The sequence below is a fragment of the Amblyomma americanum genome, chromosome 1 (assembly GCF_052857255.1).
Source record: "Amblyomma americanum isolate KBUSLIRL-KWMA chromosome 1, ASM5285725v1, whole genome shotgun sequence".
Classification (NCBI taxonomy): Eukaryota; Metazoa; Arthropoda; class Arachnida; order Ixodida; family Ixodidae; genus Amblyomma; species Amblyomma americanum.
Window position 1 is genome coordinate 321,877,480 of NC_135497.1, and position 16,065 is coordinate 321,893,544.

Below are 16,065 nucleotides of genomic sequence, written 5' to 3' on the forward strand. Positions count from 1 at the left end.
TCACTCTGCTTTGAAAATGCATCGACACGATGACGCTAGGAAAGGCAAAGAGATCCGTAACCACGGCGGGATTGAGTGGTGCCTTGAGGCGGACTTGAACGGAGTATTCCGAGAGGGCGTGTTAAGGCATCATTCTGGCGACGTATACATTTCGGCTTTCGCCTGTAGCCTGCCGCCTGGAGGAACGCACAATCCCTATGAGGAACACTTCTCAATTGACGTCACTGAGTTCGTGTAGTACCTCGTATGGCTGAAGCAGCGGCGCAGAAGTTTCGCGGAGCGAACTCGAAGGCGGATTGGGCTCCAAACCCACGCTTGATCGCCCGGCTGGTAACTTACTTCCATTCTGCGAAGATTGTAGCGCTGAGCATCGCTTTTTGGCTCTACGCGGTTTCGCTGTCTAGCCAGCCGGCGGGCGGCCTCTGCGCACCGAACGAATGGTTGAGCGCCAGCGATGGAGAGTTGTGGAAAATCTGGCAGCAACACTGCGTCCCGCATAGTCACGGCCTCGCCACCGTGCGTCAGACGGAACGGCACGAAGCGCAGTGTTGTGGGAAAATGTCACGTAAAGCAGTACGTGGTCCCCGTTCCGATGATAAGCATCTATGCACATGAAAGCATATCGGCGGCCGTCTTATTTAGCGTCTCACTCAGTCCATTCGTTTAAGAATGGTAAACATATCTCTTGAGGTGACTTGCGCCACTGCGCCGCATAGCTTCCTGAGAGTGTTAATGCAAACACCGCGCCTCTGTCTGTTAAAACTATTGCAAGAGGATTGTGACGGAGGAGATTCTACAGATGATGATTTTGGCAGTTTGAGCACTGGTGCCGCAGGGAAGAGCCTTCGTCTCACAATACCGGCTGAGGCAGTCGGTGGCGATCGCAATGTACCTAGTTACCTATGATGGATGGATGGTTTGCAAGCCTGATTTTTGATCAGCGGTTTAGGATAGCATTCACATAAGCCGTAACTGTCATAGTATTAGTCCCTGGATTTCTGGAGTTCAATAAATATCTATAACAAACAACCGGTTACTGCCTCGCCAACTTCACCGAAATATGCTGCTGCAGTTTATATCGGTAAATGGCAGTATTTCAAGCGAAAGTTCGTTAATAGAAGCTGACTTCGCTGGTGCGGCATGCCAAAGACTCCCCGGCCAAGCAGACTTGTTGGCTTAGCAATAATGTCAGTCTCCTTTACACGATCCTATGGGTCTCACTTAGGTTGTAGCAGGCAACCGTGATAAACAAGCTGGTGACAAAAGCTGTCCTGCCAGGTTCACCGTCGGCGGCAATGGGCGCACTGTCTTGAGAACATCGCCATTTGTTCACAGAGGTAGATGACCGCGCTACTTTCCCGAAGGAAATCGACGCCAAGGAACAGGTCCTTTCCGCATTGAGCCAAGACTGCTGCGCAGCAGCTTCGTTACACCGCGTTACAGCCAGTGAAGGTTCCACCACTAATCTATATGCTAGTCGTGCAGACTACGAGCCGCGCCAACACATGGCCGCTAGCTGTCCGTATTCGCGTTCCGTGCCAAGGGGTCAGAACGTTTCGCAGGACAGTAGCAAGATCACGACTCATAACAGAGAAATCGGCTACGGTGTCTACATGGCCAGACACGGGTGTTTGTCAGCAACAATCAAGATTTCAGCTGAAACTTGCTCCCTTCCTGGAAAGCACGTCGGGGAGGTGATCGGACGGAGGGGGGTCGCTCTGTTGAGCTGGGGAGTCAAGTGGAGGCTGCTTTGGTCGTGGAAAGGTGGTCAAAGCGAAGAGTCGGTGGTCGTGTCGTAGAATCGAGTCGGTGAGTGGAGAATGTTCAAAAATGCCAAACGATGGCAGCCCTTCAGCCGGATGTCACCATGCTCACTTCATCAGGGTGGACTAGAGGATTGATAGAGATTTGATGAAGAGAACCGACGTGGCTACGGTGAACTGTAGTGGCGTCGTGGTGAGGGCGCACTTGAGATATTGACACTCAGAGACTGATCGATGTCCCAGAGTCGTTCACCAATGCGTAGCCGGGGTGCGTTTCGCGAAAACCCTCGCAGGCCCATGAGGCAGTGCGGGCAGTGGCCTAAAATCTGGCTTACTTTGACGCAGTGGGAGCACAGGGGAAGGTTGTTCGACGTGCGCCACAGGTGTGTTTCCTGACGGGAGGTCGTGAGTCAGGCAGTGCCGTCGAATACGGTAATCGCTGGTGCGGCGCGGCAGTCGCAAGACAGCAGAACGCCAGCGATGCTGGAGCAGGGCGGCGTAGCGCGTCGCTATTTGTCTTGGCATACGGTGCAGGCGGCTCGGGAGGTGGCACTGGCTGCACGACTCGACGTTATTCTTTCCGAAAAACACCTGCGATGGCTCACATAATAGGGTGTTCCTTAACACAGTGAAGCTTCTGCACCTCTTTGTGCACTATGCTCCTTAAAGGCTTCCCTCTCGTTGCCGGGCATCGGCATGTGTAAGCGCATAGCAGTGATATTCCCCGGTCAGCCGTAACACGCAAATTTCTGTTACAGGCTGCGCACCATGCCTGTTGCTTCTCCAGCAAAATCGATCGCGGTCCTGGGAAGATTGCGCACCAGCGTGCCGAACCGCTTCTCTTCGACTCCTTGTAAGATGCCGCACCTTCTTCGCTTCCAACATTGAAGGATCAGTGCGGTTTAAGAGCGGCGTCACGTTCTCCGCGAACATGGCGACGCTCTGGAAGAACTGGAGCAACTCGCTCCGGAAGTCTAACCACGCTCTGATTTCGGAATCGTGGTTTGAAACGACGTCTTAGAGGCGTGTTGGAGGGAAAAACAGACAATCCGCAGCTTGTGATCTTCGTCCCACCGATTGAACCGCGCGTTCCGGCTGTAACTGTCCAGCGAGCCCTCAACGTTCTCAAACTTATCGCCTAGAAACATTGCCGGCGTACGAGGCGGTTGTGAAAACAATGAGGGGCAACCCAGGGAGTGCTGGATGGCCTGGCTTCAATCCGTGTACGCGCAGGATAAGGGAGAGAACAGCTCAGTAGCTAAGCCTCTCAAGTGACGACTTGAATTTTGAACAGGCTTTGTGTTCACGGGATGTAGCTAAGAAATTAGAGACTCCTCGGAGCTCGTCGTATATGAGGCAATACTCAGGGCCTTCATCAAGCTGTAACCGAAAGCCGGCAGAGCGTTGAAAGCCTAACTAGGCATGAAAAGCGCTAGGCGCTACACTGTACGGCTCAGCTGACGGACGCTCGAGCACGGAAGAGAAGTAAGTCCGGCAGGCGCGAATTAACCTAGTCCGACGGCATGGCGGCGAATGTAGAATGACTAACGCTGTGGCAATATTGAAACATTCCAGACTCACGCTACGAGAAACTTTTATCCGGACATTTTACTGCAGTATAAATCACGTAAAAACATTTCTAAATATTGGGTGTGGTTTAACTCTGGCTAACGCTAGTTGAATTGCGAAATCCTTGTTTGCTCGGCACTTCTTCTACGCAGCGTCTCATTCCGACGCTCTCGAGAACTTAAAACAGTCTTTTCCGCAGTTGAAGAGTCACTGCGGGACGTGGCACTACTTCTAGCCGCATCTTCATTACGACGCTTCTCGAGTCGTGCGGCGCATTCTTCTAGCGTCTCTTGAGCGAATTGTCTCTTCCTCGCTTCGTTCTGTCGTTGTTGCGTCTATTTCGCACTCTCTATATTGACAATACACTGACGCGAAGTGCATATATATATATATATATATATATATATATATATATATATATATATATATATATATATATATATATATATATATATATATATATATATATATATATATATATATATATATATATAGCCCCCGCGAGGCCAATTCTGGTGAAGCGAGCGGTGACGGCAGCTGCGTCCACGGTGGCGCCATCTGTTGGAGTTCGGCTGCGGCGTTGCTAGGCAACGGCGGCTAATGGTCGTTCGTCGGCCATGGCATACGGCATATGGCTCAAGTGCGCGACGAGCCGAAATGACTCGCTGGCTGGCGTAGTGTTGCTTTCTTAACAAAAACTAATTTTTTTTGTTAACCATCACCGACTAAATCGCCTTGCTTGCTGCTAGTTATCTATTCAGCTGAATCGGCTTGTGACTTCTATAAAGCACTGCATGCACTGCATTCTTGTTGTTTCCTCGCTTTTTTACTTTTGGCTAGCATTATCTATGGCAATCGTCTGCTCTACTGTCCTTGTCACATTTTATGCATGTTTTGTTTGTTTCGTAACATGTGTGTTTACTCGCTTAGGTTTATTCCTGTAATTGAGATGTATGCTTTCATAATAGCTGTTTTGTGTTAGGCGTTATCTCCGGTTTAATGCGCTTTTGCTCGCCTGCTTGCTTTTTCTAGGTTGCAGTATGATTGCAATGAAAAAAAAAAGAGTCTGGCGCAATAGCCTCTGGGAATGGCGAAGGGGATGGTTTGTCGTGGCTCGAAGCGACTTGCGATGTCCCAGTTTTGGAATTTCACTTTGTTAACTTGATCTGCGCATTTAGCTAGACATAAAAATTAGGTCCTAATTGTTAGCACCAGTAAACTCTTCCTTCTCCTCGCCTCTTCGAGCTAATTTTTGCAGTAGTTGTGCGGCTCCATTATGAGTACAATGAAATTCTAATTCCAATTATGTCTTGCAAATTTTAGAGCCTGATTCATTTTTCATGCATGACTCCAGTTCCACGTTTGTGCCACTCATTTCAATCAGCGTATCAGATAATTTTGTCTCCTGGTAACTTTATATATCGCAGGATGCATATCGCGTCACTGAGTTTGACGCCACCAAGATATGGTGCAGTTTTCATCAGTCGACATTTTTTCATTCCCACCCGCAGCATTTCTGTTCCAGAAAATTCGCCATACATAAAAAATGAGCGTTCACTCACGTCTCAACGCCCACGGCTCCATGTTCTCGAATGCGCGGAATGTCCTCCGTAGCGCTGCTTTGCACACGGGCCGCACATTGGCCCCAAGCAGCTTGCCTTTTAATGAAGCAGGTACTTGGATGAAACTCTCAGCCACGACTTCTTGTAACACCCGCTTGAAGTAAACGTCGTCCCTTGCTATCGTGTCCACAGCCGTCGCCATCGCTGGTGTAGTAGTGTGCACCTTGGAAATGTCTGACGTACTTTCAGCACACAAACACTGAGTTACCAGCAAAAGCAGGAGGCAAGTGGTCAAGAGACTTCCTGCCGTGAATGGGCCATTGCCTCTGCCCTTTGCTGCCGGGATTAGAGAGGGCATTCTGACTAAGAAATGCTCAGAGAATGCCTGAAACTAAGTGAATAAGTGCAGTGCGTGCTGCCTGCCTTTCTAATCGAACTAACTACGTGTGAACGGAGAGAGCATAGTCTTATGAAGGAAGAAGGTACGCACGCCTTTTGAGCGGCTCTTAAAATCGAGCGTACAGAGCTCAGCCGCTGCTGCTTCAGTCAGACTCACAGGACTAGAACTCCATCGGCGCGAAGGTGTCCCTTCACAACGAGAAAAAAAAGGAAGCACATGGTTTATCTCTCAGGACACAGAGGGTACAGAGACGTTATAAGGTAGTTCCACTGAAATGACTGCAGTGAAATGAATTAAATAAGCGTGGTTAAATCCCACAGCGGTTTTTGTCTGCGTACAGACAAGCCCTACATTTCTGCGCTCACGCAGAAGCCATCGAACGACCAGCGCACAACTGCATAAGCTCTGTACGGTTTTCGCATCCCTAGTGATGCATTTTATTGTTCGTTTGTTACGAGAAGCCCAAATGAAAACGCTGTCAGTCTGCTTTATGAGTTTGTTGTTACAGCGTTAAAGCATGAAAGCATAAAATCTGCCCGCATGCCTTTATTAAAGCAGTGAATGAGAAGTCACTGCAGGTAAATGTATATGTTATGCTGTTCATTAACTAAGGCTTCGCATGAAGTAAAAGATTGCCTAAGGTCTGGGCTTGCTTGGGCTTAAATTGCAGCCAGAGCTGTAGAATCCAGGTATTCCAAGAATCAGTAACCCAACAACTGAGGACTGGGAGGCGTCGCTGTCCAGCTCACATTCGGAAGGCCAGCTGTGGCTGGTCAACCGGGCAAGGGCGGCGGCAAAAGCCAACGGGCTCCTGGAAGGAGGGGCCACCCAAACTAACTGCGAGTTTCTCAATGAATTAAACGTTTACCTCTCTCTCTTCCTCTCTGTAACTTAAAGCTAATGTATAGCAGATATAAATCGTTTAGCTATTGTAGACCTTCATGGCTTGTTTGCATTAGCCGAACGGGTTGCGCCGTATCAATCAATAAATCAATCGACTTTTATTTTGCAGAAGCAAAAAGGTGGCGGGAGAAAAAGGTGCTTTGTTTGCCGCTTGACGAGGCTATAACCACCCGTATAGTAGTCACTTTTACAGCGCAGGTAGTTGTCTATAAATAGGTAAAAGTTTTTTTTTTCGCGTGGCAAAACTTTCAGGCAGCAATGATATTAAAAATGCGAATAATCAAATAATCAAAGCAACACTGATTTCCGGAATGATTGCTAAAGCATCAACAGTACAGGTAAAAGTAACATTTCAAAAACACTTTTGTATTGCATTGTCAGGATATCAATTTGTTTAATAGAGGCAGGTTATGGTGTGTACGGCAGCGTGTGTTTTATTATTTGTTTTTCGCACATTCTACGGGAGAACAAAAGAAACCATAGTGACTGATATCTAAACGGTTGTCTTCGTAGTTATCACCTTTTAAAATTTTGGAACGTGTCAAAGTTTTTTGCTACTGTCCTCTTGTAAGTTCTGCAAAAGGTCGTATTCGCGCGTATTGCGCTTCGAGTATCTTGTGTTTGAGGAAAAGCTGTGTTGTATATTACAAGAATGTAATGTTTTCAACAACACGGATAGCTCTCTTTTGAATCAAGGTTAGTTTACTTATGTTGCAACTGGCTGTATTGCCACAGATTGAGGCGAAGTACTGTAATTGCGAGTTGAAATATCCATTATATAAGTCTTCTCTTGATTTACAGGAGGTTGTGGCGGTTTCTGCTTAACAGTCCCACAATCGTGCTCAATTAGTTCGATAAATATTTATTATGTTCATTCCAGGCCATGTCTTCGGAAAATTATACGCCCAGAATTTTTCCCATAGTTTTGTAGTACAAATGAGTACGGGCCGACAGTGATGTTAGAAGGCATTGCAGGTAACGTTCCTGGTGTACGAAACAGAATACATTTAGTTTTGAATATATTTAGCGTCAAAGTGTCTTCTCGGCACCATTCTTGTAGTTTGTACAAAATTGGATTGCATCTGCTCTTACTTTTTCCAAATCTGTCCTTGCAATACTGTGGAGTCGTCAGCATAAATTACAAATTTACATTCTTTCTAGATTTCTACAGTATAATTGATGTAAAAATAGAATGGGTCCTAAAATGCGGCCCTGTTGAACATCTAGATAAGGCCGAATTAATTGCTGTGTAGTAGCACGGAATCCATAGTACTCCAATTTTTCTTAAAATATTGAATCATAAACACAGTCAAATGCCTTGCTGAAATTTATGTATATTACTTCACAACGACGGACATCCAGTGAGTATCCCAATATCGAGACCTGACGCTGCGTGTGGGCTTCGCCCTTTGGCGCTGGAGCTCACACTTTCAGCGTGGAACACGGGAGAGTTTTGCAACCTCCGCCTCAAGGCACAGGACCATGAACTGCGCCTTCGTCTTCCACGTAACTTAGAACGTCGCGACGCAACACTGTTATGCCGTTTATGGATCGCTGTTGCATTTACCAATTACTATGCTTTCCGGATGGGGATGGCCGACAGCCCTGCCTGTGAGAGGTGTGGTTGTGAGGAGACCATCGCTCATCTTCTCTGTGAGTGCCCTGCATTTGCGAGTGCAAGACATACACTGTGTTGTGCCCTGGACCGCCTCGATCCTCGCCCATTAACAGAGCAAAAGATCCTCGGTCCGTGGCCACCGCAGTCGACTGCCCTCAAGGCATACAATGCACTCTTTGCCTACTTGAGAGCGACTGGATTGAGTGACAAATTGTGACAGCGTTGTGCGTGTGTGTGTGTTATGCCTTTTTTCCCTTCTCTCTTCCTTCTTTTAGTCCCCTAATCCCTCTTCCCCAGTGCAGGGTAGCCAACCGGAACCCCTTTCTGGTTAACATCCCTGCTTTTCCCTCCTCCTCTTTATCTATCTATCTATGTATATTCCTAGTCATAAGTTTTTTCTAGGTTTTGTCTAGTATCGTCTCCTTTTGTATTACAAGTGCGTTTTCAGTTGAGCTACGTTTCGGAAACAAAACTGGTAGTTTTTGATCAGGCTCTGGTTTCTTGACAAGCTTTCAATGCGAGTTTTGATAATATTTTCAAGTCCTCTTGAAAAGACCGGAAGAATAAACATTGCTCGGTAGTTGCTTAAGTTGTTCCTATCCCCTCCCTTGTGCATAACCGCGACTCGAGAAACTAGCATATTCGTGCGAAAAACGCCTGTCGACCGGGTAAAATTACATATATGCATTAATGCAGGTGCAATAATATCAAGAACGTATGTTACGGGTATTAACTCTATATCCTCTGAATCACGGCTTCGGCTCCTTTTAAGCGTTTGGGAAAAAATATTGCCTACGACGCATTAGCAGGTTGAAGAAATAGTCGTTGCGGGAATTTTTTAAACAGAAGACGAGGCGTCCGGACAATAAGTAGTTGTTCCGATATCTATAACAAAAGTGTTGAAGTAATCCTCAAGCTCTATTCCACTTCTTCATCAATATCAGTGTTCTGAATTACGTTTTCCTGCCTATTGTTAAGTGCCTCATTGAAATTATTCAGACAATGGCATTGTTTTGCATGGAGTGAATAGCAAATAAGCGCGCATAGTGCCCATGCCTAAATATTTTATTAGCTTTGTTTAATTTATTTTGAAATGACTTAAACACACTCAGTTTTTCGGCGTCATGGTATTCCACGAAGGACTGATACTACTTGTGCTTTTTGTTATAAGCCTTTCTAATTTGCGGGTTATCCATGGCTTGCGGGACCTCTTGGATTTACTGTGTGTATTTAGTGGGACGTACTCAACAAAATGTTGATTAACAGTAAGTTCTAAAAACTTGTTATATGGGGCATTTCAGTCTGCAATTGTAAAAATTTCGCTCCAGTTTGTGTGTATAATTGTTTGTCGGAAGTGTTCTATGCGGTGTTATTTCACAGCACATAACTTGTTTCATTGTGCGCTTTGAGTTATTGGGCGTTTCAGCATTAAAATTATGGTCATGTGATCACTAATTTCAGACCTTGCCAGAGTGTCAGGACACGTTATTTGCAGTTTTCAGTGGAAAAATTCGTAGCGAGTAAAACTAACGTTGACGACGTTAAAGGTGCTACCCGTGTTGAGGCGGGCATTACATTCTGAAAGGACTGTAAAAGTAGTAAAAAGTCTGTGGCAGCCTATGTGCGGTTCAAGACGTCAGTGTTAAAATTCCCCCCTATTGTTAGCGAGTAGCCGTTACGGTTTGCACAGGAGAGTAAGGGGTCAAAGATGTTCAGGACCGCGGCAATACATTCGTGTGATGATCTGTAAATAACCTATGTTTTTGCTCTTCTTAATGACCATCTTCGGCGTTAATGGTGCAATAATCATGTACAACTGGTAAGCCTGGTAGAATAGTCTGAATGGACACGCCGCCTCCTCTAATTTTTTTCTTGTTTAGAAAGTGGCTGTAACCCCTCAGCACAAAAAAAAAGCATTCTTCACTGTATCTTGTCTCAGTTAACATCATACAACAAATGTAATTTCAGAAGCCTCAAGCAGCAAATATAAATACTGATTTTGTTTAAAAAATCTCGTCTTCAAATGAAACTGTTTTAACCATTTTTTTGGCGTTCGTAAAATGCTGGTATTAGCTTCGGGGCAAATTCTCTCGGTGGCCATCGTCCAAACTGAAGCTAAATAGCCGATAATTTTACCCTTGCAAAAATTCATTCACAAATTCTATAGATGCCCATAGACTTTTGTCGATGAAGTCTATAGACATTCTATAGGCAATACACAATCTATAGACAGTCTATAGACAATCAACAGCTTTATGGCCAAGCACTATTAGTAGACTTTTGTCCATAGACAGTCATAGACTGTGTATCGAGAAAAGGGAATATCTATTGGAAGGCGATAGAGTCTACAAGAAGTATATAGACAGTCTATAGACCATTTTTATAAAGGTATGCACATATCCTTTTCAACCGCTTCCACAAATATTTAGTAAATAGCTTTATTTGTTGATCGGCACCACCGAGGTGACTGTACGGCGCGCGAAAATGATACCAATTTTTGTCCGCACAAACCACCAGCCAAATTCGCGCTTGCGCGACGCGGCCTTTCCTAGCAGCGTTTTCCCAAAGGAGCAGAAATTTTCATTGATGTAGATATGCTTATCCTTCTCAGTATCTGTTTCTAGTTGTGTCTTTAAAACCGACGTCGTAAGCCTTTTCTTTTGCGCCTTATACAAAACCTTGCAGCGTTTCTCTCATTACTGGAACTGGACCATTAAATTTGTTTCGTAGTTTTCTTTTGTTGGTACTTGATGGCACACGCCTACATCACTCTTATATATGTGCTCACTAGCAGCGTTGCCTGTCCTTTCTAGGATACCAGGAAGGCTTTAATTTCGCTCTACACTGACACCTTTGATTTCAAGGTTCTTGTTTTTGATGTACTCCTCAGATTGGACAGGCTTGTTTAGGCATTCAGCCAGGTCTTTTTTTAGCATGCATACGGGTAGCCGCAGTTCCTTTGTTTTTTGCAATGTCTTGTTTTTTTTTCATTGCATATGGCTTCGAGCAGTTTAGCTGCTTCATCTAGGCTTCTGTTTATAAAACCTACGGCTTCTTTCAGGTCATTCGGTTCTGCACGAAAACCGTGGTCTTCTGTTCGATGGCTTCCTTCTATACCCTTCTAGAATGCCTTAATTTCCAATTTATGTCCTTCCCTCAGCTCTTTCACAGCCTGTGCAAGTTATGATGACATTTCACACTCTAGTTAAAACACGCTAGACACACTATAAGTTAGCAGTGACAGCAAATGCAAAATTAAAAAGGCTAAATTACTGTGCAGAAAATTTACTAACCTGCAATATGCAGAAGGAACGGTTAGCCACTGCGCGCAATGCTGTCACTGTTGCCCGGTGGCGAGTATGTGATCCTTGCTGGGTTTATATAGACAAGCTGAGGTCACGTGGTTTGAAGACTATGTGTCCTCGTGCAGCAGTCTTGTGACGTCGGCACGATTACAAAGTGAGCATAATTAGTGCGTTGTTGGACTGGGACGATAGATACACGTTAGACAGCGGATACACCGGAGGTGGGCTGCGATCTGCAATATGCAGATGAAGCTATTATCCAGTGCTGCTCCTTTTCCTGTGGCGTTTGTCCTTTTCCCCAAATGGCACGGCGTTGTTTAAGAGCTCTTGTGAGTTTTCCGGCAATTGCCTCCTCCCGCTGGCACTTGAGACGCTGTTGCTCCTGCACGGGCTTCATCTGTTACCAATTGACGTGAAGCGGAACGGCATTAGCGGCCAAGAGGTCTGGATTCGTCTCGAGTAACCGGGGAGTGCGGGTGAGTACGGTTGCGGCGGTCCCCAGCAACTTGGCGTAAGAGATGGCAGCTGCTGCCACCTAATGCACCACCACTCCTCCGCGCTGTGACTTGACATGTAACCACGAAGTGGCGTCATACAGCTGTGCACTACAGAGGAGCTTCACTGAAGCTTTCCGCCGGGCAACCCCTTAGAAACGGTACAGTATACAATTCTGTCTCTAAAAAAACAGGCTTCACCTGTGACAAGAAATTGAACCGCATCGGCACGCTTGCCAGAGATGCCTTTCGCCAACGGCTTTCAGGCAGCATGCATGAGATGCGTTGTTTCGTCCGCTGAAAAAAAATATTCAGAATAACACGAATTAAAGATAAATCCAAAGAAAGAGTTTGACCTCGTTTTTTCTTTATTTGGAGCTTGGCTGCGGATGAGGCATGGCAATACTTAGAGTTTGTAACAAATCGCACGGCGAAGGGGTAATGATATGCCATAATATAACTCCGCGAACAATAGGGTAATAAAAAACGACCATATTTTCCTGCATTCATTTCACAACACTGCTTGTGTTGCGCTACTCCACCAACTTTTCTACTAGCAAAATCTCGCAAATCCTCCTCATTTATGTCTAATTAGAACCCGGTCCACTGATTGACTGCTCCTGGCGCTGTAGTCTATACTCATAAAACTGCAAATGCATTGCAAACATTTTTCGGCCATTCCAACTATGTATAGATTCTTGTTTTTTTTCGCTTGCATATGACTTCGAAACCTCTATACCTTTAGGTATAATGCGAAGCTCTAAGCCCCCCTATTAAATAAATCAGAGAATCTTTATAAAATCAAATCGAATGCTGACAGAGGTCTCATGCCAGCACGTTGCCTTTTTAAGACTTTCATAATCGTGCAAGAAAACTTGCAAGACCTCTTCAAAAGAACGCGAGAAAAGCGTAGTGCAAAATTCTAGCCCATGTCACTTAGTTGACAAAAAACTTCATAAAAGTTCTCACATGATGTTAAACGCGTTGTATTTCTCACAATATTTGCGCTTAGAAAAAAAAATAGCACCTTATAAATCAAAAGAAAACAAGAAAATAAAGTTCAAAAATCTTAGCGCGATGGAGAAAATACAACTCCGAGAAATAGAAGTTTGAGTGTTAGAGATATTTTATTACGGAATTTCTTAAGTGAATGTAATAAACTGCTGGTCGATTCCGGTTGAAATATTCAGTACAGGTTCCCGGTATTCGTTTTCTGAGCGCCAAGAGTCAGTACTTTTTGTCAAAGCGGTGGATTGTTTAAGACACGTGCTTGCTTCGCTGCGTGAATCTTGACTAGAGCCTCAGTGCGTAAAATGCGCAAAAGCCGGAATCGGATCGAATGCAGCAGTTATCGTTGCGAGGCTTCAAAGAATCCTGCCAATACACTTTTTTTTTCTGTAAAACTCGAGCAAAGTGAAGGTTAGTTATTTATCCAGTGTTTGACAGAAAACCGTCAAATAGAATACCTAAAGACGAGAACTAGGTTTCTAGTGCCACCTTTACACAAGAGTTTAAGATCTTGCCTGAGCGCATTATAATCTACGAAAACTCGCAGTGATCGCTCCATTGCTATGGCGTTCTACAGACGAGAGCTACTTGTTGGCTTCGAACCCGGCGGCAGCGGCCCCATTTCGATGGCGAAGTGATGCTGAAACGACTCTGCATTCAGATTTTAATTCAGGTTTGACGTCTGTGATTGGGTCATCGTAGAGTTTATTATGCATTAGTAAGAGAACGTGTATGTTCTCTTTTTTTCTTGTTTGTTACTCCAGCGATTAGCGTCATTCTGAATTACTACTATGAACAATTTTGCCTTTTATGAATTAGTCGCGTACACTGGCACTGCAGTAAAGCGAGACATTAACACTTTTGGTAAACTCGCATCTGCACAAATGGACTACACCCCGCTTCTAAGCCTTTTACGTGGATGGTAATTGTGAACTTGTATTGCTTAAGTTGTGGGCAAAATGCCTCCGTCACGAGTAGTGATAACGGCACAAGAAAACGATGAACGCAAGAATCCAAGAAAAACGTGTTCAGAATTTATTTTTTTTTCCTTATCTCCACGCGCTTGATTGCGTAATTTCTTACAGTAGCTGTGGGCTAATTTCAGTCCAAATATTAATACTGTTGAAGGTGTAAGCTGTATCCTGCACCACTAAGCCAATGTTCGCGTCAAGCATGATGAGCAAATAGTAGACGTTGGGTGAGCTGCCACGTCCCCTAAACTATTCTGCGATGTCATCAATATCTAGACAAATGTTATGCGGTGGATGAATTATGAGTCCTACAGCCTCATCTGAAGCGGAAATGCAGGCCAATTTACGTTTTAGGTTCTCTAACTTACCTTCAACATTTTACCGGATTCTGCTCATCCACACGTCCTGTAGAACTCTGACCCTATGACATCTAATTAAGTTATATCTCATAGTGATGCTCATAGTGACGCACCCTGACTGGCGCGCTCTATCACCCTCAAGGGCATACCTTTTAAGTCACTGCCTGTTAACAAATGCCCAAAATATAGATGATAATTTGGGTTGCAACAGGCAAGAATGTTAACTGTCATGGCCACGTGAGCTGTGATCGAACTGGTCACACATTGAGATACGAGCGAGCAGTATATTTATGTGGTTTGCTTGGTGTGAATATCCCTGCTGAAGATTGGTATTCAGAATATGACCTATTGCGAATGAACATGGCTGGTTTCGGGCTTCTCCGCGGATGCACCGTTTGTGCCCGCCTGGTGCCCTCGGTTCCGCTGTGCAGTTTTTCCTCTTCGGATAAAGATTTGAAAAGCCGACTTGTACAGTGTAGTTGATGGTCCCTCGCACATCAGGAACGCCAGGTACGCAAGCAGGAGGCTCCAGGTCAGCACGCCAAAAAACAGTGTCAGCTGAAGTAAAATAGGGTGAAGAAGCTTTCGTCTTCCTTAGCCATATACAGAGACCATGCAGCTTCTAGAAAAAATTCCGGAATGAGAGTTCCCCTCACCTGCTTACTAAAACTTGAAACGTATTAAAAGATGGTGCGCGCAAGAGCAGGCACAGAAATCACTGGCGGTAAACGGGTTCATTACTAGCAGCAGAAGAACGCAGCAGGTGTTTGAGGGAAGACATTAGGTAATTTTCAAGAACAGTATTTTTCAGGTAAAAATATGGCTTTTGCGGCACAGCAATGCAAGGGTTGGCGGACACCAGAAAACCGGTGAATCATTTAAATTAGTATAGTGGCAAACTAATTTGCAATAATAAACTTACTGACTATTAGAGTTAGGCGCCTGGTTGGAATTAGAGATTTGTAGCCGGTCGTTAGTAAAAAATTGAAAATTGGTTGAAAATCGGTTTTGGGGGAAAGGAAATGGCGCAGTATCTGCCTCAAATTTCGGCGTACACCTGAACTACGCCGTAAGGGAAGGAATAAAGAAGGGACAAAGGGAATAAAGGAAGAAAGAGGTGCTGTAGTGGAGGGCTCCGGAATAATTTCGACCACCTAGGGAACTTTAACGTGCACTGACATCGCACAGCACACAGGCGTCTTCGCTTTTCGCCTCCATCGAAACGCGGCTGTTAATAACCGCCATATCAGTTTTTAGAATGTCGAAAACGCGTTTGCCTGCGGCACTGTGGCTCGACAAATTTGGCTTTTTCGACAAGTTACTGCACACGAGGGCCTGCTTTGCCTGCATGCTCTCCGAATGCGCATTAATTTTGGCACGATGCGGCTAAATTTTGTCGAGTCACAGAGCCACGGGTAATCGCGTTTTCGGAATTCTAAAAACGGATATGGCGGTTACTAACGGCCGGAAGTTGTGGCATGCCATGCCACAAAAGCCATATTTTTGCCTCAAAAATTCTATTTTTGAAAGTTAGTCTTCCTGGTAGCACCCGGTATAGGAGGTCACCCCAACCTAAGTATGTTTGGAGGGCAACAGACAAACCTAGCAGGAATATTTTGCAGGCCTATAGTGTTCAAATAACGAGAAAAATTGGGAACAGTGCCTCTTCAGCATTTTGAAGTCAAGGAACTGCGTAATCAGATGCTGATATGCCTGGTTAAATTTCCCGTAAACAGCCCGAGGTAAATTCGTTACCAATTCGCAGCCAAAATCATTTTATCTCCTCTTTTTGCTAGCAGGAAGCTCCTTGATATTTTAAGCATGCTTCTTTTTCATGCTCATCCAAGTCCACCCATCTAACATGACGTAACTGTAGAAGATACAGTTCTTCTTAGCAGCGTATGCTCAACACACGTGTGAGATAGGCGCTTAACAACGCGCTGTCCAATGAAAATTTATGCCCAGAGCTGGTTTACTCGTTAGCTGTTCAGGTAGTAATGCTGACTTAGTTGTGGACAATGCATACACCGTCACAGGAACGCGGCCGCCACGGCCGTGATCACCACCTCGTGCGTGTGTTTTGTAATATTTAATCTAGAGAATGCCGAGCGTA

At 45.1% G+C, this 16,065-nt stretch overlaps 2 protein-coding genes across 2 annotated transcripts in view; both read right to left on the bottom strand.

Annotated features, from left to right (window-relative positions):
* The window catches only part of LOC144115400 (nose resistant to fluoxetine protein 6-like), a 55,114-nt gene extending 43,950 nt beyond the window's left edge, over nt 1-11,164 (bottom strand). The window contains exons 1-2 of the mRNA XM_077649773.1: nt 11,109-11,164; nt 4,895-5,482 (exon numbers count right to left, since the gene is read on the bottom strand). Coding sequence (XP_077505899.1) covers nt 4,895-5,252 — 358 coding nt within the window. The 5' untranslated portion in view covers nt 5,253-5,482; nt 11,109-11,164. The remainder of the gene's footprint in view (nt 1-4,894; nt 5,483-11,108) is intronic.
* Nucleotides 11,165-14,297: 3,133 nt separating this feature from the next.
* Nucleotides 14,298-16,065, bottom strand: part of LOC144120573 (nose resistant to fluoxetine protein 6-like) — a 10,560-nt gene continuing 8,792 nt past the window's right edge. Inside the window, exon 5 of the mRNA XM_077653117.1 lies at nt 14,298-14,510. Coding sequence (XP_077509243.1) covers nt 14,298-14,510 — 213 coding nt within the window. The remainder of the gene's footprint in view (nt 14,511-16,065) is intronic.